Below are 25,623 nucleotides of genomic sequence, written 5' to 3'. Positions count from 1 at the left end.
AAAACAGAGAAATACAGGTTATACATATATTTACCCAAAAGGAAGAGAACTCAAAGAACTTAAAAAATCTAGCTCTACACACAATGGAAGCTCTACACACAATCCGTGTGTAGAGCCTAACCTGGCCCCCGGAAGTCCCAGAATGTCCCATGTGAGGCATTCTGGGGAGACCCCCCTGAGGCCAGGAGGCTTGTTGGAGCCTCACAGCCAGGGGTCTCGTGGCAGCTCACAATCGCCAAAACAGGGTTAGCGGAGCACTTGCACTCACCTCATTTCAGGTGGGGATTAAGTGGGCTAACCTCCGGGAGCCATGTGGCTCTCAGCAGTTCTCATGACTGCTCGAAAACAGGCTGGGCTCCCTTAGCCTGCTTTCAAGTGATCGTGTGAATAGTCTTCTCATCTTGGATTCAGTACAACAGCAGGATACAGTAAGGTTTTTAAAAAAATAAAAATCAATGTTTAATATGTTACTGCAATATAATTTTAAATAATATCTTCTAATTAAATTATAGCACTGATTAATTCACTTTTTAAAATTAAAATTAAATTAACACCAAGTCTATCACTTGTATGTAAGTCTTTTAAAATGCGGTCTTCAACTAATGTTATGAAATTTTCTAGTATTTTTTTGACAACTATTTTCAGTAGTGAGCAGCTTGTACTTAGTAAAACCTATTTGTTATTCCTTGGTAAATTTATACTTATTGTTTGGATATTCTGGTATCACTGTCTTAACTGCAGATTTACTGCAGTTGTCAAAACAGGTCTTGGGTCATGCAAGGAATTACCTCTCATACTGAAAACCAGCTAACTTCATAATGCTTGTAGTACAAGTGGCCCTTGTTATCCATGGTCCTGGCACCTACAGTTTTGTGTATCTGCGGCCAGGCAATGTGTACCCAACCACGTTATTCATGGATACTAAAGGGTTAGATTTTGCCTATCCGTGGTGCCCAGATGGCCAGAAATGACCTCCAAAGTGATTTTCGGCCACCATTATGCTGAACAGAGCCATTTTGTCTCTCTCTCTTAAACACCCCCATTATTTTTCATGGGGAAAATGGCGGAATTGTGGGTTTAGGAGGGCATTGCTGGACAGCTAGAGACCTGTAGAGTATGGCACAATATGTTATTTCTTCAATTTCTGCCTTTTAATTGCTTTTTTGGCCCTTTTTTACCCTCTAGGAACCTAACCCCCCCAATAGTCATTGACTTAAGGTCTGATTAGCCACGGTTTTGTTATCTGTGGAAATTGGTGGGAATGAAACCACTGCAGATAGTGAGGGCCACATGTACACACACATGCCCTCTATTTAGTGATGAGAGTGAAGTTTGAATTGGGGGGAGTTTAGAATATGAACTCCTTCAGTTCCAAGGACCTCATCACATTACATTACATGTATTCAGCTTGCAACTCCTTTGAGTTCAGTACAAAGCTGGCTCACAATGAGGTTTGCTTCCTTCTCTGACACTGTTTTGATTCTCTTGGATGTGTTTGTCTAACCTGAATCTACCCAGTATGACAATGAACTGTCTCTGGCCCTGCTTCCCTGCCTGGATGCCAGCCAAATTTCCTGGTATCTCTTGCAGGCCTCAGCCTGAAACCGGATACAGTCTCATGCTGCCTGACAGAAAATGACAGCCAGGGAGAATGGGATTTGTAGTCCCTTTTTGCCTTCCAATTTAGTCTGGGAGGCAGATGAAACTAGGAATTGCAATAGCATAGCAATGCAAAACAGCATGGGAGACATTAAAAAAAAAACACTTTACAGAGAATTCTGCTACTATTAGATGGCACACTTTACCTTTCCTAGTACTTACCCTGTTTCCCCGAAAGTAAGACCTACCCTGAAAGTAAGACCTAGCAGTAATTTCTGATGTACCACTAATTGCCCTAGTGCATTTTTGGGGGCTAAAATTAATATAAGACACTGTCTTATTTTTGGGGAAACTTGGTAGGTAAGCTTGTCCTTCTTCCTTACATATGAAGGAGAAATTGTCCCTTTGTACATCAACACCTTCTGCAATGCTTTTTTGTTGTTGTTGATGTTGTTATATAGTACTGCAAATTCATACTACTTTTTCACCTCCCTCTTCTCCTCCCCCCCCGACCTGACTGGCTCACTCTCATGATGAGATCCGTTTCTGTATTTGGAATCTCATTGGGTGGGAGACCAAATCACAGGACCCGGATCTGCTTTGGTTTGTTAATGAATTTGATATAATCTTAATTCAAGAAATTTGGGATCCAAACGGATCTGTATTTACCCGGGTACAAGTCTCTATCCCTCGGAGCCATGGCCCCGAGGGTTAGAGACAGGCCCCACAGGGGATTGGCTATTTTTATCTCTACTGCCCTTCAGTTCAGATTTAATCAACTTCCCAGTCTGGACCATCTTGTTATGACAGTCTGGGTTGACTTTGGCTACACATCCATGATTTTAATGAATATATATATACCTCCTACTAGAAAACATGTGGAAATTAGGACAATCCGGCAGAAAATGGAGGCCTTTATAAATCAGGTACAATTAGATCATCATGATGCCCACCTAATTGTGGCGGGGGATTTTAATGCTAGGATTGCCTTGAATGATAATTCTCTTTTTGCTAAGTTTCAGCAGTGCCCTTATTTTCTGATACTCTCTTCTTCCTTTTATCTAGAAAATCCAAAGATGTTGTGGGAAATTTTGGGGGTTTAAATCTTATCCAGATCTTCACATCCTCAGTGGGGCTATAGTCTCAGATTACCCAGCTGAATACACCCACTGGGCGGACCTGAATCCATCACTCATAGATTATATGGCAGTCTCTCAAAATTTATTATTCCTCTTAGGGGATTTCCGGATAATTCCCTGCCCTGAGAGCGACCACTCACCATTGACATTGACAGCTGCATGGAGAGAGTCAATCCATTTGAAGGCCTGTCAGGCCCCCACTTATGAGGATGAGCCATGCTGGACCAGAGTGAGATGGACTCTAGCCCTACAATAACGTGTTGATAAATTAATTTCGTTCTCTATCATGTTCAATCTGTGGGCTGACATAGTTGCAGGCCACTATCATGATGCTGGCACCCCCCCCCCCCCGATATACAATCAATTAGTTATTCTGCTTATACTTACCTTAGTTAACATGGTGCCTATGTCCAATAGGGTGGTCAAACAAACTTCGCGTACCTGGTTTGACCAGGATTGCTTGGAGGCTAAGATAAAGTTCACTCACATCTTTAAATCTTATGAAAAGGGTTCCACTGATGTCTTGGCCCAATCCCTAGTAACTCTGAAGAAACAATATAAGAATTTATTAAGAAATAAGAAACTCCAGGCTAAAAAAGCGGAATGGGCTGAACTTATTGGTGCCTCAAAACTTAGAAACCAGGCAAAATTCTGGCGTCTGGTTTCTCATCCCTTAGGGAAGGCCCCTCCTAACTCTAATTTGGTTATTCCAGCATGGGTATGGGAGTGTCATTTTTTGGCATTGTACAAAAAGGTATGCCCTCACACGGTCACTTTAGATTATGATGTTGAGCAACTGCCAGCCTGGAGCCCGGTCACTGTTGCTGAAACAGAGGCCCTGGTCAAGAAATGTAAAGTGAGCAGGGCCCCAGGGCTGGATTATATTACAGTAGAAATTATCTGTAATAACATGGAGTGGTGGGCTCCTCTTTTAGCTTCACTATTCACTTACATAGATGCTACTGCCAAAATTCCTGATGAGTGGGGCATTTTGATAATTGTGCCAATTTATAAGAAAGGATCTAGAGAAGATTGCAGCAACTACCGGCCAATAAGTCTGCTCAGTGTCGTTAGTAAATTGTATTCTAGGCACCTTCTGGGGAAACTGCAAGAATGGCTCGACTCTGAGGACATTCTCTCGGTTGAGCAGGCGGGATTCCGCGAAGGCCATTCTACTATTCACCAAACATTTGTATTGCAACATTTAGTTGAAAAATACTCTTCTATGCCTAAATCCTCCTTATTCACTGCTTTCATAGATTTTAAAGCAGCATTTGACTCAATCTCAAGAGACAGACTATGGATGAAATTAAAGGATTCAACCATAGAGTCACGCCTACCATTACAGATACATAATCTTCATTTGAATACCCGCCTTAGAATACGGTATAGTACGAAAGGACACCTCTCTAAGGAAATACCCACCTATAGGGGAGTGTGACAAGGGTGTATCCTTGCCCAGTCCTGTTTAATTTTTACATTAATTCCCTGGTCCCACTCTTGAATGATCCGGCCTTTCATCCTCCCAAATTGACAAAAAGGCACATCTCAATATTACTTTATGCTGACGACATTGTCCTTCTTTCACAAACTAAAGTGGAGCTAAGTCGGGCCTTAGCATCTTTGAGTGCTTATACTGTAAAGGAGGCTTTGTGTCAGGGTCTAGCCAACTGCCAGGGAAGATCACGAGACAAAACGGAGCTGCTGAAACTGGATACGGCTCGGGAAGTTCGTCTTGACCGGACTTGGCTGCACACTGTCGACACAGAGGTTGACGAATGTTGCTTTTCAGCAGTGAGTAGAAGGCTGGTGACGTGATTTATAGTGCAAGCCAAGAGCTCCCAGCTGGCAGGAATTCAAGGCTTATCAGCCCTCTGCAAGAGGCGTTTGCTTCTCCTAATAGTCTCCAATTGAGCCCTGCATCTCGTGACACGCCGCTGTTGTGGAGTCAGCGGGGGTTGGTTGCATAGCTCCTCTTTGGATTGGTCCTTCACGATTTCTGCTGCCTCAGGTTGTTGTGCCTGCTCTGAATCATAAGCCACAGCTGTTTCTTGAACACTGATAGCCGGGCTCTGCCCCTCAGACACTCCTGCATTGCCTGGAAAGTTGACAGCTTCCCCTTCCTCCTCGCTGTCTGAGATCGAGGGCGTGAAACTTTGGAGATAAATTATTCTAAAATGAAAGTCCTGGTGTTCACAAAACGTTCAAGGTATTTTAAATGCTCTATAAACGGGCATAGGATCAAGCAGGTGAAGGTGTACATATACTTCGGGGCAGTTTTTCACTCCAGAGGGAATCGCAAAGCTCATCTTAATTATATCTCCCATAATGCGCAGCAGGCGGCAAATGTGATTAAATCTTTTCATTTTTCAAGGGGTGCCCTCTTTGTCCCAGCAGCCATTAAACTTTTCATGGCTAAGGTTTAGCCTCAGATTTTTTAGGGCACACAAATTGGCCCTTATATGATAACTCCATGTCATTGGAAGTAGTCCAGACTAAATTTCTAAGGGCCATCTTCCAAGTGCCTGGTGGTGTTACTAATGCTGCTCTCCCAAGAGGGGCTGGAGTTACCACTTTAAAGATTAAAATTTGGCTTTGTGTAATTAAATTCTGATTTAAATTGGTCTTCTTCCTCACTGGACTCGCTCCTTTAGTACTAACTGATAGCTTCACATCTACCCAGACAACAGCTTTAAAAATGAAGCTCCAACATCTTGGCACATCCCAGGGAGAACTCATTGGCCGTGGTTTTGATCAGTCTATCCACTTTATCAAACAACGGCTCCTAGCCACAGACCTCCAAGAGGAATGTGCACGTTTATCAAGGGGAATGTATATAGGCATTCAGAGTTTTAATTTCAAACCGGCCGATTACTTAGACCACATTCCCCTATCCAAATTTAGGAGTGCCCTGACCCTTGCCAGATTAAATGTTCTCCCTGCTGTGGTCTTGGAGGGAAAATACAATCGAATACCTTATTCAATTCACTGATGCCTCTGCAGCTCAAGGGACAGAGACAACTGCTCATGTAATCCTCTACTGCCAATTCTACAGGGATAGTCATTCTAACCTTATTTTACCCCTTATAAAGAAATATCCTGGCAACACTGATCTTTTTTTATCTGGAATATTTGCTGTCAAATTTTAAACCAGTGATTTCTGTTAATGTGGCCAAGTTTTGTTTTATTGCTTACAAATTGCGTAAAGCTTGTACTATCTATATATTTAATTCTCTTGGGACATGCGTGCCCAGGATTTGGCGGCGGAACTCTCGCGACACGCTGTGAGAGTTCCAAAGTGAGAACTGAGGAGGAGAGGGGGAGAAAAGTGCCGGTGGTGGCCGGTTGGCTGGTGGGCAGAGGGGGGGGGGGGAGAGAAAAGCGGTGGTGGGCAGTGGGTGGGGGGAGAGAAAAGTGGTGGGGAGAAAAGCCGCAGCGGCGGCAGGTGAATGGGAGGGAGAAAAAACGGCAGCCACGGGGCCCTTCTTGGCTGCCCGCCGCGGCTCTGTGTGTGGGGAGGAATGGGAGGGGAGGAGGGCTGGAGAGCGCAGGGCCAGAGGGAAGGGGAAGAGAGGAGAGACCGGGGCAGGAGGAAGAGGGAGGGAGAAACAGCCAGCCTCAAAGCGCCGCACAGATGCTCTGTGCGGGGTCGGCTAGTTAACTCTAAAACTCTGTAAAATGTAAACGTATTATGCAAATTATAATGACTGGTCAATGACCGTAATAAACTTCTACTACTACTTTTTCAGCTTTGGCAAAGCAAACTCACCTTAGCCTGCTAGATTTTCATTCATTTTTTGCAAGTTTTTCTTGACCTTTTCCAAGCTTTTGTGAAAGCTTTTGAGAGCTAACAAGAAGAACTTGAAAAGAATAGATTAGGCTAGAATAGAATAGATTCTCTACCAGCCCCATAGCCCCTTCAGAAGCCAATCAATCAATCAATCAATCAATCAATCAATCAATCAATCAATCAATCCTGCCTCTGAGAAGGAGAAGAGGGGTCACTGGTGGAGAAGAAGGCTCACTTGGGAGAAGCGAGGCCTTGCCAGGCCTTTCTTAGCTGGAAATGACCTTTGCTTTCAGGTATCTGTAGATTTGGAACTTTTACTGTTTTTTGTTTCTTCAGTGTTCTCAATTTTGTTGTTAATATTATCACAGAGGGTTTTTTTAACTAAACAAAATCCTGGGTAATATGACCAGTGTAGTGTTTCCACATGATATATATATACCTGAGCCTTAAGATTGACTGTGGAGACTTTGGGCTGCCTATAGTAGATATTCTGTGGATAGCAGGGACAGGATCTTTTTAGTGGTTGTTCCACAGTTGTAGAATGTCTTCCTATGGAAGATCAAAATGGCTTCCTGTTTTTAGAAAACAGTTGGAGGCTTTTCTGTTGTTCCATAAAGTATTTTAGCATCTGCTGTCAAATGAATTTTTAATTTGCTGCTCTTTATTGGTTGTATTTTTTAATCTGATTAAATAATAAAACGTTTCATTTTAATAAAAGTATTAAAATGGCTTTAATAATTTTTAGTTGGAAGCAGGATACATATGAGCTGAATATATAAGCATATGAATTCCCTGAATGCTTACAAAGGGGAAGCCAATCTTGATATAGATTTCTGACTCTATGGAACTTCTTGCTTACTTATTACTTACTGATTAGAATAAAGGAACTTTACTCTGCAGATCTTTGACAGTGAGTTCCTGACAAAACATACTGAGGTCATGAACATAACCTCTGGCTGCCACTCGGGAGGGCTGCTGGGAAGGCAGGAGCTTGCTTGCCTTCCCTGGCAGATGAACTGCAGCCATCTTTGCCTCCACTATGCCATGCACCACATGAGCAGCGGCACAGCGAAGGCAAATGCTAGGAGTGGGAGGACTTCCTCATCCTGCACCCCAAAGGTTGCTCACATTAGGGCAGCCGCTGTGCTTGGCTTGGCTGCTCCTCCTCTCCCCGCCCCCCACCTTGCTGCCAGAAATGGCAATGGGCCAGCCAGAAACCTTTTGACCTGGTAGCGAACATGCACATGATTGCCTGCTGAGGTTAAATGAACCACAGTTGCTCATGTGAATAGCCTCACTGTATCTTACCTATTTCTTTTTAATCTAACAGAATACTAAAGAGTTATTCACACAGTGTGGTCATGCAGCAACTGGCCCTATCCATCCCCAGCACAGCGTCCCTCCAGTGGCTCTTGCTGGTGTCTGTCTTACATTTCTTTTTTAGATTGTGAGCCCTTTGTAGACAGGGAACCATTTAATTAATTAATTAATTAATTAATAAGATTTATGTAAACCACTTTCGGAACTTTTGTTGATAAGCAGTATATAAATTGTCGAATTTGTAGTCACACAGTCAAAAACTGTATTCTACCTAGGTTTGGGAGCTGTGTGTGCTTCCAATTTTCAGTTGTGTAGAAGCAAGTTAGGAGAGAAACTGGGTGGGAGTCAGGCATGTAGGAAGCTGACAATGGCGTGGGTGCAAGCCACTTGTGGCAGCCCCTAGGTGCCCTAGCCATGCCCCATGCATCTGATGACAGATGCAGAGGACGTGGTCATATGAGGAAATGGGGCTCTGAGGCCCTGTTCACAAGGCGCTTCAGCCAGTACTGGATTTCCAGCCTGGCTGGGAGTGCCTTTCCTTGCCTTGAAGGGCAGAGAGACACATTTCTTGCAGCCCCATTTCCGCATATGGAAACCATGCCCCCTGCGTCTGCTGTCGGATGCAGGGGGCATGGCTAGGTTGGATGGGGCAGTTCCACAGGGAGTGACGGTCGGATTCTTTGGACACATCTGCACAATGGTGACTTCACTCCTAGGTAGAAGTAATTGTGTGGAAGCAAGATAAGAGGAAAACCTGGGTAGCTTTTCCTCCTACCTTCCTTCCACACAATCTTCTACCCAGGTTTTCCTCTTATTTTGCTTCCACACAACTAAAAATTGGGAGCACACACAGCTCCCAAACCCAGGTAGAACACAGTTTTTGATTGTGTGAATGACCTCAGTCAGTTTTAGTTCTGAAGGTGCTATGATTGTCTAGTGTAAAATACAATCCAGGTCATTTGTGTGCACAAAGCAGACTGCATATATTTCTCAACCATGATGGTTTTATGATTAGTTTGGTGGATCTTTTCCAGTCTCAGATTTCTAAATAATATACTTGTGGAAATTAGGTATGAAAGTACAGGAGGATTTCTCTCAGTGACTAGAGCTTCACATAAACAGAATCATTTACCATTTGAGGGAGAGGAGAATCCTGTCTTCTTCTTCTTTTTAACTCCCCAAATAAAAGTGGGACAATACTGAAAACTTGTGAGTGACGTAGTAGTGCTTGGTGGAACAACCCCCTAAAAGCCAGTTTGAGGGCTCTTTCACATGTATGTGAACAAGACTAGGAAACGGTCCTCGTTAAGAAAAACAGCCTTTACGTTGGCAAGGGGAATATGGTATGAAGAGCCAGCTCTAAAGACATACGGTACTGTGAATGAGTTTTGTGTGTTACTGCCCAGGATTACAGTCTAGGCACTATTTATACTATAGCATATTCAGCACCAGATTGTGAAACCTTAATACTGAAAAAGTGGCATAATTTTAATGTTTTGTTCTCTTTATGCCCTGTTTTAGGCATTTTATGTCAAACAGTAGATAATTATTTTTCTTCTTTTGGGTAGCATTTCCCAAGAAGTATTGACCAAGTACCAGTTGTATACAGAAGGGAATAAAATGTTACTGGAGTATAATTCTACTGATATATGCTGATCTTGTTGTTCACTACCATAACTAGAATGCTTTCAGTTTTGCCTGGTAGGGAGACAGACTTGATTCAATCTTGTTTGGGTCAACTACTGCTTCCAGATCATGTGTCTGACTAGCAGATGAAGGAAGCATAATTGGTATTCATGTACCAGGAGTCTTTACTCAAGACTCTGACTGCTTCTATCACCCTGCTTGTACATAAAGGTTTTTGGTTTTTTTATAGTTTGCTTTTGTCCCATTCAGGAAATTGAGATACCTTGTAGGTATAGGGTTACAAGGTACAAAGACTGTGAGAGGAATTTTCTTCCTTCTGCTTGGTTTGGTTTTGTGGCAGTGAGGACCAGCTGAAAACATGGGCTTGTTCATGGTCTATCTTCCTTTCTGCCCCTTTGAAGAGGCATGAATGAACTCTGCAGGGAGGCATAGTGACTGATTTGGAGAGGGGTGAGTGGACTCTGCAGGGAGGGAGGCATAGATGGCCACAGTACCAGCTCTGGTTTTCTACAACTTTGTATACAGAGTTATTGACTCCCACCCTGAACTCCATTCAATGAGTGATAGATGCAGTGAGCTAGATAATATTTGATATGTATGTCCTTTCATACTTTGGAAGTCTTTCCCCCAGTCCAGTGACTTACAACTGCATCTATCACTCTCTTCATTGACCCCATGAAAGACACAATGCTATCCAAACATACAAATGACAGATTTACTGGAGACTACTCCACTTATCTTCAATTCTCATCATGTTGAAGACAAACTCTTATTTAGCTAGGGCTATTTCTGGGAGTGCCTGTAGTGTGCCATTGACTATAAAGATGCTGACATATCTCATGGTCCCAGGGTTTAATTGATCACATGCCATTTGTACTACCTCCAACTGATTATAAAGAAGATTGTATTGCTGATTGTAAAGAAACAGCAATAGAAAAGGAGGCTTCAACAGGCAACTGTCCATTTCAAATTCAGTGGGTCAAGTATAGTATTGCTGTTCTTGCCAAAGGAAGCAACCGTCTGCTTGGTATTCTGTGTGCCTGGAAATGAACTCTAATAAAGCAGGCTGTGAAATTAGGCTTGTTTCTTGTCTGAAGCTTGCTTAATGTTAGAATACCTAAATGTATTCTAGAGAGTGGGGTAGGCCAGTGGCTATAACTCAATAATGAATCATCAGAAGAACTTTTCAATATTGTAATAAGGCCCCCAAACAAATAATCAGATGATTTAGTAAACAACAAATATATGTTCATGTGTGTATTTATTCACTCTCCCCCCCACCCAGGTATAATCAAACTCGGAAGGTGGAATCCTCTTCCGCTCAGTTATGTGACAGATGCACCTGATGCAACAGTAGCTGATATGTTACAAGATGTCTATCATGTTGTGACACTGAAAATTCAATTACAAAGGTAGGTATTTCTGAACATCTGCCCTTCTCTATTCTCTGAGCTGCTCTGTCAATCACAGTATTACTACTGAGATTAGCACATCCTGCCTTCATTAATTTCTGGGCTTTTGTTGAAATGGTAAGCAAAATGCAGGAATAGTGCTTCACCTGGCAGCAATGCTTGGTCAGTATTCTGATGTGTTTTTACTTGAAGTTGGAATATGCACAAGCTACGTAATTCATTACGGACTTTAAAAAAGAACTTTCCAGAGCTCATTTTTAAATAGTAATTCCAGGTCTGATTAAATGCTTAAAATATTATATTTGAAAATAAATGCCTTTGAAGTTTTTTAATACTTAGCAAGAAATTGAGAACCAGGATTTGAACTCTCAGGCTTGAGTCTTTTGCTCAGGCAGAATGGCAGAGAGCTATTTTCATCCAATGGCAGATAAATCAAAGAATGATAGAATGCCAGAATTGGAAGAGACCTTTGAGGTCTTCTAGTCCAGTCCCCTGCTCAGTGCAGTAATCTCCTGAAACATATGTAACATATGGCAGTCATATACCTGACATATGAAAACCTCCAGCAAAGGAGAATCCAACACTTCACAAGACAGATCTTTCCACTGTTGCTCAGCTCTTATAGTTAGGAAATGCTTTCTAATGTCTAGCCTAAACCTGTTTCCTTACAGTTTCGATCCATGGGTTCTAGTTCTGTCCTCAGTAGCAACAGAGAACAAGTTCACTCCTTCTTCTATGTGACAGCCTTTCAGATATTTGAAGACAGCTATTATATCTCCCCTTTATCTCCTCTTCTTCAGGCTAAGCTACCCAACTCCCTCAACTATTCCTCAAATAACTAGGTTTGCACACCCCTGTCCATCTGGGTTGCCCTTATCTGAACCTGTTACAGTTTATCAATGTCCTTCTTAAAATGTGGGCCCCAGAATTGGGCACAGTATTCCCAATGAGGTCTGACCTGCACAGAACAGAGTGGACTGATTATTTGTTGTGACCTGGACACTATGCTTCTGTCAATGCAGCTATTTAAACAGCTGCATCACACTGCTGGTTCATGTTGAACTTGTCCAATAAGACACCTAGGTCTCTTTCACACGTACTGCTGCCACTCCAGGTCTCCTCCATCCTTTATTTGCCCATTTTGTTTTTCTTACCCAAATGTAGGATTTTACATTTGTCCCTGAATTTCATCTTGTTGGTTTTGGCCTAATATTTGAGTCTGTAGAGATCAGACCGAGTCTTGATTCTGTATTCTAAGCTGTTAACTATGCCACTCAGCTTTGTGTTGTCTGCAAATTTGTTAATTATCCTCTCTACTCCCTCCTTCAAGTCATTTATGAAAATGTTGAACAGGACAAGCCCAGCACAGAGCCTTGTGGCACTGCTCTTAATACCTTTCCCCAGGATAACATGGATCCATTAACGAATACTTTCTGGATACTGTTGTTCACAATCAGCTGTGAATTCACCTAACTGTAGCATAATATAGCCCACAGTTTATCAGCTTGTGAAAAGGATATTGTGGGAGACTTTGTTAGTTGCTTTGCTATAATCAAGATACACAGTAGGGCTATGCACACGATTGCATGGGTGGTTGGTGAGGGGGAAGGCAAGGTCCAACTGACCTTCACCCTAGACAATCCACAGCATTCTGCTGGGAGTGTCGTTTGTGCTCCCAGATTATTTGCGCTCCTCCAAGCAGCACTGATCCCCGGAGGCCAGGACAATGCATCCTGGCCTGTGGTATCCACAATGCACTGCATGATGAGCGTGATGCATTGGGGGATACCCGTGTGAGACAGATGCTCTAGGCGCATGTCTCTGTGTATGCGCGGGCCTCATGCAGCCTGAGCATACACATGACTCCGGCGCTGGGGTTAAGGGCGCACTTGCTAACCTGGCCAGGGTTAAAAGTAGGATAAGGCTGGGTGGGAGCACCAGGACCAGGCTCGATCCCAGCACCACACATGAACAGCCTTGCCCAGGGCTGGGCTGCCCTAGCCTGGGCTAGGCTGCTCGTATAGCCTTAATGTATACTGTATCGCCATGATCTACTGAACCAGTAAGTCTATCAAAATAAGGAGATGAGATTAGTCTGGTGTGACTTTTCCATGATAAACCCATGTCAGCTTCTATTCATTACCACATTCTTTTCTAAGAGCTCACATACAGACATGGCTAGTTGCCATGGCACTCACATTGCTATGGTAGCGAATATTGGTGTGAGGGCTTGGCTGCATCTGGCTCTGTCTAACCATCCAACTGCCACCAAAATAAGATATTTAGCTTGAGTGACTGGTTCCACTCCTAGGCCACATTCACACATAATGTGAATCTGCAGTTAAATGAGGCAGAGGGTAGAACTCCATGAGGCGCTTCACATGATCAAAGTGAAGTGCCTCATGGTGGTGTGCAGGAGAGCGCTCTCCCTGAGCGGCTGGATCGGCTCCCCACGTGACTACCGGGTCCATCATGGAGGCAACTGGGGTTGTGGGGATTGGGGGCTGCCTGGCCCCTGGAAGTCCTAGGATGTCCTGCGTGAGTGCGCGGGGCATTGTGGGGAGACTCCTGTGCCGGGAGACTGCTTGTAGCCACCCGGTCGGGGGTTTACCCATGTGTCGCCGCTGCATGGTTCCGCACCATTGCAGCACACGATCAGTCAAACGGGATTAGTGGAGCACTCACTCCACTAACCTAGTTTAAGGGTGGGAGGGACTTAAGCGGACTAACTGCTGGGAGCTGTGTGGCTTCCGGCAGTTCCCATGACCACAGGAAAGCGTTCTGGGCTCCCTTAGCCTGCTTTCCTACAGTCGTGAGAATAGCCTCTATGACATCTGAATGCGTGCAACCGTGGTTTCTCGGCAGAAGCGACCTGAGGTTTGCCTCACCAAACTCCACTTTGAACCTTAAGTTTGTACTGAGTTTCACCGTTGTAACCAGAGGTTTTTCAGCAGCAGCATTACGTCCAAACGCAGATGGCACCATAATAGTGTTTTCATTCAATGTCTGGAATCATAATCACAGAGAAGGCAGTGCAGACCCACCCGGGATTGTGCCCATTCCATGCCTGTGGCCCGCTTCTCCGGGCCGCCTCTCCAAGCACTTCCTCACTGTCTCCAATCCAACAAAGCAGTTGTCCAGCAAAAAGAACTCCACCATGTCCCATCCCAAACTTCAAAGCCTGTCAAATGACAAACTCACACAGGGGCATGCCCACCCCTCTCCTGGCAAACAGGAGAAAAAGGGAACGGGATGGCAAGATGGGGCACTATGTGCTTTGTGCTGCAAAAACGAAGTGATAAAGATGTATGTTCACAAGCACATTCACTCGAGGTGGCAACATAAGCAAGGCAACCCCATTAGAGCGCTGGAATGAAAACATATGGTAGGGTGGTGATACCCGGAATTCTTAAATGGCTAAGGTCTTTTTTTGTACAATGATGTTGGGGAAGGGGGTCTCCCCTTGGGGGTATATGTGCGGTTTCCTAGGCTTACTCACGAGAAGGGCTGGGCAGCAGGATCAGCTTTGCCAACACTGAGAAGGGAGATTTCTCTTGTGTGATGAAGATGGATGCTGCTCCTTAGTGGACTGCTCACTCATGAGAGTGTAAAGCCATGGGGATACCCCTTCACAACTCATGAGAAGAACCATCTATGGGGACAGGGGTGTTGAGCCGAATTGCTAATAATATGCAATGACATTCCTTTCTCTCATGGACTGCTCTCTCATGAAAGTGTCAGGCCATGGGGGCCAGACAGCAGATGCTGCCCAACCTAGTTATACAAGCAAGCCATGGGGATGGGTACCCTGGCAACAGCTCTTCCTGTCTTGGTGACTGCTGTGAAGAAGCTGTCAAAGTGTGCCCTCTGCCAGCCTATCCTCCTGTTGAAGATGTCCATCTTTGTTTTTGTCCGGGACAGTGACCCCACTTTCCTGGGGTCTCTGGAAACCGGGCTCTCCTCTCCCATGGTGGCATATCTGCATACGGTACAACACCGGTCTGAACCTGGGGAATGTGAACACGAGTAAAGATCCCTCCCCGGTCCCAGTGTTTCTTCAGTCTACCCACCTGGCTACCCCCGGACACATGGAGCATCAAAATATCCTTTGTGTGCATGAAAGGCTTCCCTGGAGAGGAGCGGGGGGGCGGGGGTGTCACTGTGCAACAGTGCTATCATTTACCAGAGAAAGTGGGGGCCCCACACAAGCGGGGGATCCCTTTATTGGGTTAGCTCAACTCATGAGCGCAGTCTGACAGAAGACCAAAGGTTGGGTGAGCCTAAGGTCCTCCCCTTTAGACTGGACCTCTCATGAGAATGCTAGTCTGCTGGCAGCAAGCCGCCACAGGGGAGGTTTGGTCTCTATTGACTGATTTGATGGGCTTCATCCCTCACAAGAGTGTCCTTAGTCACAGCTGGCCAGACCCCAGGATCCTTTGCCCTCCCTCATATACATATCCCCTCCTAGGAAGTAATCATGTCCCTTCCCTTCCCTGAGTAATTGGTGTCCTCCAAGAAATTGTGCGAGAAAGTTTTGCTGTGGGGTTATTATGAGGGCGGAGGTGCAGTCGCTGTCAGAAGAAAGGCTTGAATGGCATGGCATTTAAAGGGATTTAAATGCTCTTTCGCTTCTGAGGGCAGGTGGACCATTCCGAAAAGTCATGCTCATGCTTGGCATGCCCCCTTGAAGATTGTGACCAATGGCTGCTGCCCTGGAGATGTGCTGACTCCTTGCCCACAGTCTGGAGATGTGAATGCTACAGTGCTTGCTGGAATGCAGCTTCAGCAGACCAGGAAAAGGGAGGAGCTCCCCTGCCCTGAAAATGGAGGTTGCCGGACTGTGGTTGGATGACTGTTTGTGATGCAATTTGCAATGCAGTTGTGATGCAATTTTTTGCTTGAAAAATTAACCATGTGCTCGGCAACCTCCGGTTTCGCATTACATGCAAATGCAGCCCTAGTCACTGAACCCTCTCTGTCTTTTAAAAACAATATCAAAACTCAGTAGTGTGGTAAAGAGAATGGGCAGGTGGGCGTAAGGTGGAACTAATATAACAGTCACACCAGTAAAATAGTATAAAAACAAGAACAGTTTTACCAAAATAAAAGGTTGCAAACATTAAAAAAGTACAGAAATAAATAATATAAAGTTCAGTTGGCAAGAGTACAAAGTGCAAAATGTAAAACAATAAGCTTTCTAGCCTTATCTCCCAGCCTAGTAGGTTCTAGTAGGACCAGCTCCCTCACTTCCTTAGCTGTTTCAGCCCAGCCCAGCCCAGCACTACGTTGCTGGTGTTCCAGCCTTCCAGCTCACACAACACTCAGCAGCGCACTCTCATGCAGAATTCTTCTCCCACAGCCCTCTTCCTCCTGGCTGTTCACCCCTCCCTTTGATCCAGTTCCAAAGGGATACATTAACCAATCAGGGATCGTCTTCCCTCAGGCAGCCAGAACCTTCTGTCCCTGCCTGGAGACAATCAGTGACAATACTGTAACTTTCCCTCCAAAACACCGCTGCAGACAATTTTTACCTCAGACTTGGCTGTTAGAGGTTGCTATCTTTTAATCCCTGCAGAGCCTGGAAGGGACACAGAAGAAAGTGAAGAAAAACAAACTATAAAACATAATGGGAAAGAGCCATTCCTTCACATCTCCCCCCCTCCTTTTTTTTTTTTTAAAGTGGAACACTTCTTACAAGGGATAACATTTAACTTGAAGGTGTGGCTTAATCCAGTGCTTTCAGTACAGACATATTGAATACATCAGGTTTTGTGATGGAGTTTGACCTTCTATAGTCTACACATAACCTTAGAGTGCCATCTGGCTTGGGCACTAGAACCACAAGTTTCCCACAGGCTTAAGGAAAGTTTAATTACATCCAGTTTTAACAGATCTTCCACCTCTTTTCTAATGCCTCCCAACCCTTTGCCATTAACTCTGCAGGGTGGTCACCTGAAAGGTAAGTGGTTTCCTGTATCTATCTTGTGTACAGCTAAGGTGGTCCTGCCTGGTTTGTTTTGCCAAATCTTAGGGAACTCATACAATATAGACTTTATTTCTCCCCTGTCAGATTGGCTAATGCATTCAGACCAACTTAATTGTTCCAGGCTACACTCCTCTAAACATAGCTAGAAAAGCAAATGACTCATCTTCTTGGTCCTCTTTGTTATCCAAATGTGTTCCAGTTATCCCCAGAACTAGCCCATCTCTGCTGTAATGTGGTTTTAACATATTTACATGCACAACTTTGGGCTTTCTTGAGGATTTTTCCAAGTCAGCATTAGGGATGTGCACAAAACCGGTTCTCCCGGTTTGGTTTGGATCCGAACCGGGTCCGAACCAGGAGGGGGTGGTTCGGTTTTGGTTTTGTTCGAACCACCCCCTGGTTTGGTTCGGATCCGGACCGGTTAGGACCAGTTCGGATGCCCCAAAATTGGTAGGATGGTAGCTGGCACCCAGGGGTACCTGTCATCCAAACCCCAAAGCAATCAGACACTCGTATGATTTTTTTATGAATTTTTGAAAATTATTTTTATTTTTTTCTCATAGGATATAATGGGACTCGAACCAGGCCATTATTCCTTATTGTGGAGCACCCATGGGTGCCAACAACCATGCAAACCCTGAAGCAATCAGACACCCCTATGATTTTTTATGAATATTTGAAATATTTTTAATTATTTTTCTCAGAGTATAATGGGACCCGAACCAGTCCATATCCCCTATTGTGGAGCACCTAGGGGCACAAAAGCGGGGTGGGTGGTAGACAGACAGGGGTGCCTATCACCCAAAAAATCCCAAGGCAATTGGACACTCCTCTGATTATTGGTGAATTGTTAAAGTATTTTTGAATTCCTCATAGAGAATAATTAGGATTGCAGCAAATGTATAGCTTCACGTCGGGGGGAAAGGGGTGTCGTAGAGTGTGGTGGTTGGTAGTTCCTAGGGTGGGCAAGGAAGCTATCAGAATTACTTGAAAGGAATTGGGCAAAGGGGTGATTTTTAAGTGATTTTTGAAGTTTATGCGTCTTTAAGGTTTTTCCTCATAATAAGTTATAAAGGAGCTTTCAGCAGCCCCATAAGTGCACTTGGTGGGTGCTGGGGTGGCCCAGAGCGAGTGGTGGTGTAGTGCACATAGGGTGCCAACCACCCCCATGGGTTTCTAACCCATGGGGTACAGGGTTCTGTTGTTTCTGAGGTATTGAGTGTGGATTCTATGATAGCATATTAGAGTGGATTCATGGTGTCTCACTGAAAATCTCATTTGCTATCATAGAATCCACACTCAATACCTCAGAAACAACAGAACCCTGTACCCTATGGGTTAGAAACCCATGGGGGTGGTTGGCACCCTATGTGCACTACACCACCACTCGCTCTGGGCCACCCCAGCACCCCCCAAGTGCACTTATGGGGCTGCTGAAAGCTCCATTATAACTTATTATGAGGAAAAACCTTAAAGACGCGTAAACTTCAACAATTCACCAAAAATCAGCCCTCTGCCCAAATCCTTTGAAAAAATTCAGGTAGCTTCCTTGCCCCTACCTGGCACTACCACCAACCCCACACTGCTCTAGGCCACCCCTTTGCCCCTGACATGAAGCTATACATTTGCTGACACCTCCATGCTTCTTTATGGAGAAAAACCTTAAAGACGCATAAACTTTTAAAAAAGAAATGAAGCACAATATGACTCCTTCTTACAAAATGTCCAGAAGTAACCTCCACTTCTGGCACTCTGGGAACCTCTGATACATGGGTTTTAACCCTTTCGTGGATAATGAAAGCAGGTGTCCATTAGACACCTGTGAGTACGTGAAACCGTGGATATAGAGTCCGTGTATAATGAGGTTTGCTTGTAGTCCACCACAGATATTTTGCACTCAGAATGTTTCCTTCCCAGTTTGCTTTAACCAGATGTAGAGGTCCTCTGACTCTCCTCTCTCTCTCTTTATCCGTTCAGTCGTATCCGACTCTCGGTCACTCTATGGATCACTACCACACATTCACTCAAATGGGGGCAATCCTGTAGATTCTTGAGGAACTTCCCTATATGCAAACAAAAGGTGTGCCAGATGGTCATCCCAGTCGCTTGTGTGGGTGTCCACATGTGTTTTAATCATCTCCTTCAACGTAGCATTGGACCTTTCCCCCCAATCCATTAATAAGGGGATACTGTAGTTTTTAAGTGCTTGATGCCACAGCCCTCCCAGAGAAACTCCATGACCTCAGAAAGGAGGTCATGTACCTCAGTTTGTACCTCTATGTCAAAATTTCAGAAGGGAATCCCAAGCGATGTGCTTGATGCCACAGCCCTCCCAGAGAAACTCCATGACCTCAGAAAGGAGGTCATGTACCTCAGTTTGTACCTCTATGTCAAAATTTCAGAAGGGAATCCCAAGCGAAAGAAAACATTAAGCAAAGACTCTGCTACTACAGGAGATTCCACTGAGTTCCGACCCTGCACAATAAGTACCTGCACAATAAGTAATCTGGATTCAGCCTCCATTTGTTCTCCCTCATCTAGCCCATTACTGTCTCCAGGCAGGCATTTAGGGAAGTTATGCCTTCTCCTGATGATGCTGACATGGAGAAATAGATTTGGGTGTCATCAGCATATTGATAACACTCTACACCAAATCTCCTGATGATCTCTCCCAGTGGTTTCATGTAGCTGTTAAACAACATCGGAGACAATATGGAGGCCTGAGGGTCACCATAGGAAAGTTCAGATTTGGAAGAACTACAGTCTCCAAGGGACATCATCTTGAATCTGCCCATGAAGTTGGAGTGGAACCACTGCAAAGCAGTGCCTCCCACCCCCAATCCCCTCAGACGTTCCAGAAGGATACTATGGTTGATAATATCGAAAGCCACCGAGTGGTCCAAAAGGACCAACAGAGTCACACTCCCTCTGTCAATTCCCAATTGGAGATCATCCATCAGGCTGACCAAGGCAGTCTCTGTCAATTCCCAATTGGAGATCATCCATCAGGCTGACCAAGGCAGTCTCCACACCATAGCCCGCCCGAAGCCAGTTTGAAATAGGTCTAGATAATCAGTTTTCCTCCAAGACCGCCTGGAGCTGAGAGGCCACCACCTTTCAGTCAACTTGCCCAGCCATGACAGGTTGGAGACAGGCCTGTAGTTGCTTAAATCTGAGGGATCCAAGGCAGGTTTCTTCAGAAGCAGTCTAATGATTGCCTTAAAGCAAGGAGGCATTCTGCCCTCCCTCAGAGAAGTATTTATAATCTCTACCAGGCCTTCTACAACAACCTCCCTGTCAGGCAAGGATCAAGAGGGCAGGTGGTAGGCTGCTCCATTCCGAGCAACTTGTCCACATCCGCAGGAATCACAAACTAGAATTGATCCTGGGTCATCACATAAGAGGAACTGCTGAACACCTTGGCGTCAGTAACAATTGTGGAGTTTGTAACACTTGTTTAACAGTTGTTACAATTCCGTAACAATAGTGGAGTTTGAATCTAAGTCGGCCCGAATACGAGAGATTTTGTTCACAAAAAACTCATTTAAAACATCACAGCCAGTATGTTGGTTCCAAGTAAGGATTCAAGGGGGAAGGGGATATTTAGGGATGACCTTAAATATCAGTTGCAGGGGAGCAACAGCAAGAGAGAGGGCACGCCCAGAGATGAAAGTTTGGGGCGGTGTACAAATTTGACAAATAAATAAAATAAAACAACAACAAAAAAAACACCCTATATTACAGTGCCTCTTTCCAGACCACTTGTTCCCTCCTTTCATCAGTGAAAGGCATCTCCTGCTGGGATGCAATTTTTCTTAAGACTTAAAGCTAGCATCAGTAAGTACCTCCTGCTTGCAACACTAAGTTGGTTGCACCTCTTCCAGTATTTCACTATGAACCTCTTCCTCAGACACATTTGACAATTCCTCTTATTCTTGCTGCATCTCAGAGTTTGACACATTGACACCAGTTTGAAACTTGCTTTCCCTCTTTTACTTGCAAGTCAGAGACATTTTGGACACTCAGCAGTACACCCTCTCCCACAGTCCTCTTCCTCCTGGCTATTCAATCCTCCCTTTTATCGAGGCTATTCTCATGCGCAGCCAAAACCGGGTTAGGGCAGTTAAGCCCAGGCTTCGCTGCCTGTGGGAACTGTTCCGAGGTGTGCAAATCTCAGCAGCGCCTCTTCAGCACACCTGGCTAAGTGGTTGGGCATTTAAATGAAGTCAAGTGAGCAGGCACTCCCTTAACCCCAGTCAATTGACCATGTGTCCATACCGGCTGCTTTCAGCTGGCACTGAAGCACTCACGGGTGCTCCCCGGTGCTGGGGGGATCTCCGTAGTGCACTGTGCACTCCCGTGGTGCATTGTGGGATTTCCGCAGGCCAGGACAATGGATCCTGGCCTCTGTGCTGCATGGAGCAGGGCAAAGCGTGCACCCACCAGGACAACAATGATTGTCTGGGGGGAAGGCAGGCTTGGGAAGCCTCCCCGCCACCCACCCACCCAGTAGGTCGTGTGATTGGCCCCATCCAGTTCACCTTTTAACCCCTGCAGAGCCTGGTGGGGACACAGAACAAAATGAAGAAAAACAAACTATACAACATAATGCGATAGAATCATTCCTTCATAGCAGGTGATGCTTTCCATCTATTTATTCTTCTGTTCTCTGTTCTTACAGTTGTTCAAAGCTGGAAGACTTGCCAGCAGAGCAGTGGAACCATGCCACAGTCCGCAATGCCTTAAAGGAGTTGCTCAAAGAAATGAATCAGAGCACATTAGCCAAAGAATGTCCTCTCTCCCAGGTCGGTGCTTGTATCAGTGGTAAGGGCATTGATCTCAATGGAGTCCTAAAGTTGTAATAAAAATGTATAGAAAATAATATTGAGGGGGGAAATGTATGACTCATTTAAAAAAGAAGAATTGCAATTACAGGACGACAGTTAGGTGTGGTGGAGGGATGGCGGGAGAATAAGATGAAAGTATTGCTCTCTACAATGTTCCTTGGATCCCATCCCATATTTGGATCTGAAGCATGTGTTATCTGTTCTGCCTTCCATCCTTCTTCCTCCCTCTCACTGTTTTTGGCTAGTCCGTAGGCACATGCTGCCTGCATTGGGTGAGGCTCTCTTTGGTATTTACTATGTTCAAATGATGTAGAATATAAATTATCAAATTAACAGAAGCCTATTTGTTCCAGATATCAAAACTTTAATAAAATGTGCAAGTTTGCATTGTCACAGTATTTCAAATAACAAATGTTATTTATTTATTTAACAAATCTTAATACATTTTTTCTGCTTTGCGAAGCTCAGATATATTACGATGTATCCTGTAAACAATAGATTGTATCCTAAGGTTTCGCACTCCTTGCTTCCTTCAGAGTAAGGAAATAAAACTTGTACACAAGGCAGCATTTTAGTGATTAGCAAATTGATGATGTATCAGTGTGACATAGATTTGTGTTGTTCTGAGAGTTTGTATCCTATCCTGAGTCGAATGGACCAGTGTTCTTAAAACACGCAGACACAGCTTTTTCTAAGGTGGTCTTCATAGTTGTGACAAATTATTATTTCTTGTTTACACAGTCAGACAGGTGTTATTGACTAGTTTGTTTTATCCAGACATCGAGTCCTTCCCAAGGACCTGGGATGCCAGAATTTTATTGTCAATTGTTACAGATATTGTCGCAGAATATTGGCTGTTCCCAGTAAAGCTGCTTTTTGTAATTGGCTGGTGGTGATTTCTGTGGCCCCTATGGTGTTGAGGTGCTCTTCAAGGTTTTTTGGAACTGCACCCAGGGCGCCAATGACCACTGGGATTATTTTAGTCTTTTTCTGCCACAGCCTTTCAATTTCAATTTGTAGATCTTTGTATTTGGTGATTTTTTCTATTTCTTTTTCTTCTATTCTGCTATCCCCTGGTATTGCTATGTCGATTATTAATTATTATTAATAATTACTATGTTGTTGTTGTTATTTCTTGTTTACACAGTCAGACAGGTGTTATTGACTGGTTTGTTTTATCCAGACATCGAGTCCTTCCCGATGATGATGATGATGATGATGATGATTTCGATTTCTATACCGCCCTTCCAAAAATAGCTCAGGGCAGTTTACAAAGAGAAATAACAAATAAATAAGATGGCTCCTTGTCCCCAAAGAGCTCACATTCTAAAACGAAACATAAGATAGACACCAGCAACAGTCACTAGAAGTACTGTGCTGGGGGTGGATAGGGCCAGTTACTCTCCCCCTGCTAAATAAAGAGAATTACCACAGTAAAAAGTGCCTCTTTGCCCAGTTAGCAGGGGTTAACATCTGAGACTGCTTAGGATATCCCTATAACTCTGGCAACAGGAGGAGCCCAGATTCAAACATGTAGAAGGCGCATGTAGTACAGTTGAAGAAAACATACATCTGTACTACATCAGGTGACAGATTTCATATTTGAACCTTTTGCAGCATACCAAATCCTGCAGAAGTTGTCATATGTTATGTACACCTACACTTCTCCTCAGAAGTTAGCTGCCTAATGGAAGTATTGAAATATGATATTTTCTTTAAAACTATTTTGGAGACTGTGAAAATTATGAGCCCGGTTAAAGATTTTTCTGGATACCATCATATGTCCATATAATAATGATGATGATGGTTGACATTCAGCACAGTGTATGCCTGGGTTAGGGACCCATCAGGGCTGCTACACACATGAAATGCTGCTCTGTTGGTGTTGTGCAAGGGTGCTCTTACAAAAATGCTTAGAACAGTTTGTGCACAGTTGTACAGCAATGCTAGTACACATACATACAGAGCCCATACCTGTTCTGTATCTCCAAATGGTCCTTGCAATAAATGCCCCCCCCCTACACATACTCACTCACTCACGGGGCTAATGTATCACTCACTAACTTTATGCTAGTGTTGAATAGTTTGTTTTATGTATGTGTGGGCTTTATGAATTTTCTTGGCATAATTTTGTTATGGGATGTTTTCCATGTGAATCATGAGATACTGAAGCTTTTTACATGCTCCCTGTGGGGGCAGAGGGGGTGGGCGGGGGAGGCAGCTTACCACCTACTTTCCCTCCAGACAATCCCTGTGTTTCCTTGTGGGAGTGCCATCACAGTTGATGATGTGGCGTATTGGGGGATTTCCCCAACTCTGTGTATGCTTGGGCTATGTGCACTACCTTGTATGCGGGGTAAAGGGCACGCTTGTGGGGGAGGCAGCGCCGGGATCAGGCTCAATCCCAGTGCTGCACACGAGCAGCCCTACCCAGGTAGAACTTCCCTAATCTGGGTAAGGCTGCTCGTGTGCATAGCCTTACTGTGTCAATTGGAATAATGTGGCATGTTTGTTATTGGCTATCTCCCCTTTGATGATTATGGATTCTCAGAGTTTAGTCTTGTAGCACTTGGATTCATTGAGTTGATATTACATGCTGCATGCTCTGGGTCCAGCACAGAACTTGCTGCAGAAAGTGGATTGAATTACTGAAAAGTGATGGTAGACTTATGTTATAATTTGGAAATACATATCAGTGCATTTGTGTGTTCTCCCCTTCCAGCTTGACCTGGAATATTCTTGCGTTCTGTAGAAATGTGCAAAACCCCGGAGAAATGTCACTTGTCCTATACCCTTGAAAACTTTCAGAACGTTTTCCTTGGGAGAAATCCTGAAATATAATTTCTTTTTTTGGTGCCAACCCTAATTCCAAGGCACGATGTCTGCCATGATCTGTCAAGGCATGATGTCTGCCATGCAGTGATTACAATCAGTTTATCTTCTCTCTGCTGTACTGAAAGCATTTGAGCATTCAGGGGGTCCCATTCAAAGATTTGTTCCACTTTGCTATTCATGTCAACTTGCAATGTGGATAATACAAGAATGTGGGAACAGCTCACATTCATAATGGTGATGCTGTTCCCAATGCACTTGCTATCAAATTAATTACGCAAAGTGTAATGGCCTTTAACATTTTAGTTAAAAACTAGTGGCAGATGAGTTAGACGTACAAACCATACTCTCTGGAGTTTAGTCAGGGAATAAAGATAATACAGAAATAGGTTTTCTGTACTCTTTTCTTTTTGCTCTCCAGAATCCAGTCTTTACAGTGCAGTATGTTGTTTATTGTATGGGTATGTCTGCCCTGTAGTGTACCCCCACACAATTCTGGTGCTATTCTGACTTTTGTTGGTTATGTTTTGAGCAACTAAAATACAAGATAGATGGGTGCCTAACCTAAACATCTGACTGGCATTTTGTTTTCCACTATGTCCAGTTGTCCATGTGCTTGAGAATTCTGCTGAGTAACCTGAACCCAGTATAATTTGGAAGCACATGGACAACTGGATGATTAAGTGGGTATGAATGTCTCATATCCTCCTAGATTGTCCATTTACCATTTTCTTTAAAACTCCGTTAGACAGATGTATAAATTGAAACTGCACAACTGACATATTCATACTGAAAATTACACAGGGAACAATAATAATCTTCTCCCCCCCCAGTTTATCTCATCAGGGCATGTAACTTTCTTATATCAAGAGTGAACAGATGAACTTGTGGTAGGGGAAGTGGGAAGGAGGAGAAGCAAGAGAAGACACAAGGAACATCATATAGCCATGATGGTGGAAGTAAAGTTCACGTTGTTTCTATGGAATCATATTTTTACAGTATTGCATTTTATATCTTCTATAGATATGCAGTAATGGAACATTTGCCCCTC

At 44.1% G+C, this 25,623-nt stretch overlaps 1 protein-coding gene across 2 annotated transcripts in view; it reads left to right on the top strand.

Annotated features, from left to right (window-relative positions):
• Positions 1–25,623, top strand: part of SATB2 (SATB homeobox 2) — a 277,520-nt gene that overhangs the window by 107,829 nt on the left and 144,068 nt on the right. For both annotated transcript variants that reach the window (XM_053283545.1, XM_053283544.1), the window contains exons 4-5: positions 10,781–10,907; positions 21,575–21,698. In XM_053283545.1, the coding sequence (XP_053139520.1) occupies positions 10,781–10,907; positions 21,575–21,698 (251 nt within the window). The remainder of the gene's footprint in view (positions 1–10,780; positions 10,908–21,574; positions 21,699–25,623) is intronic.

This window comes from Hemicordylus capensis, chromosome 1 (assembly GCF_027244095.1).
Source record: "Hemicordylus capensis ecotype Gifberg chromosome 1, rHemCap1.1.pri, whole genome shotgun sequence".
NCBI lineage: Eukaryota > Metazoa > Chordata > Lepidosauria > Squamata > Cordylidae > Hemicordylus > Hemicordylus capensis.
This window is presented reverse-complemented; position numbering and strand designations above follow the sequence as displayed.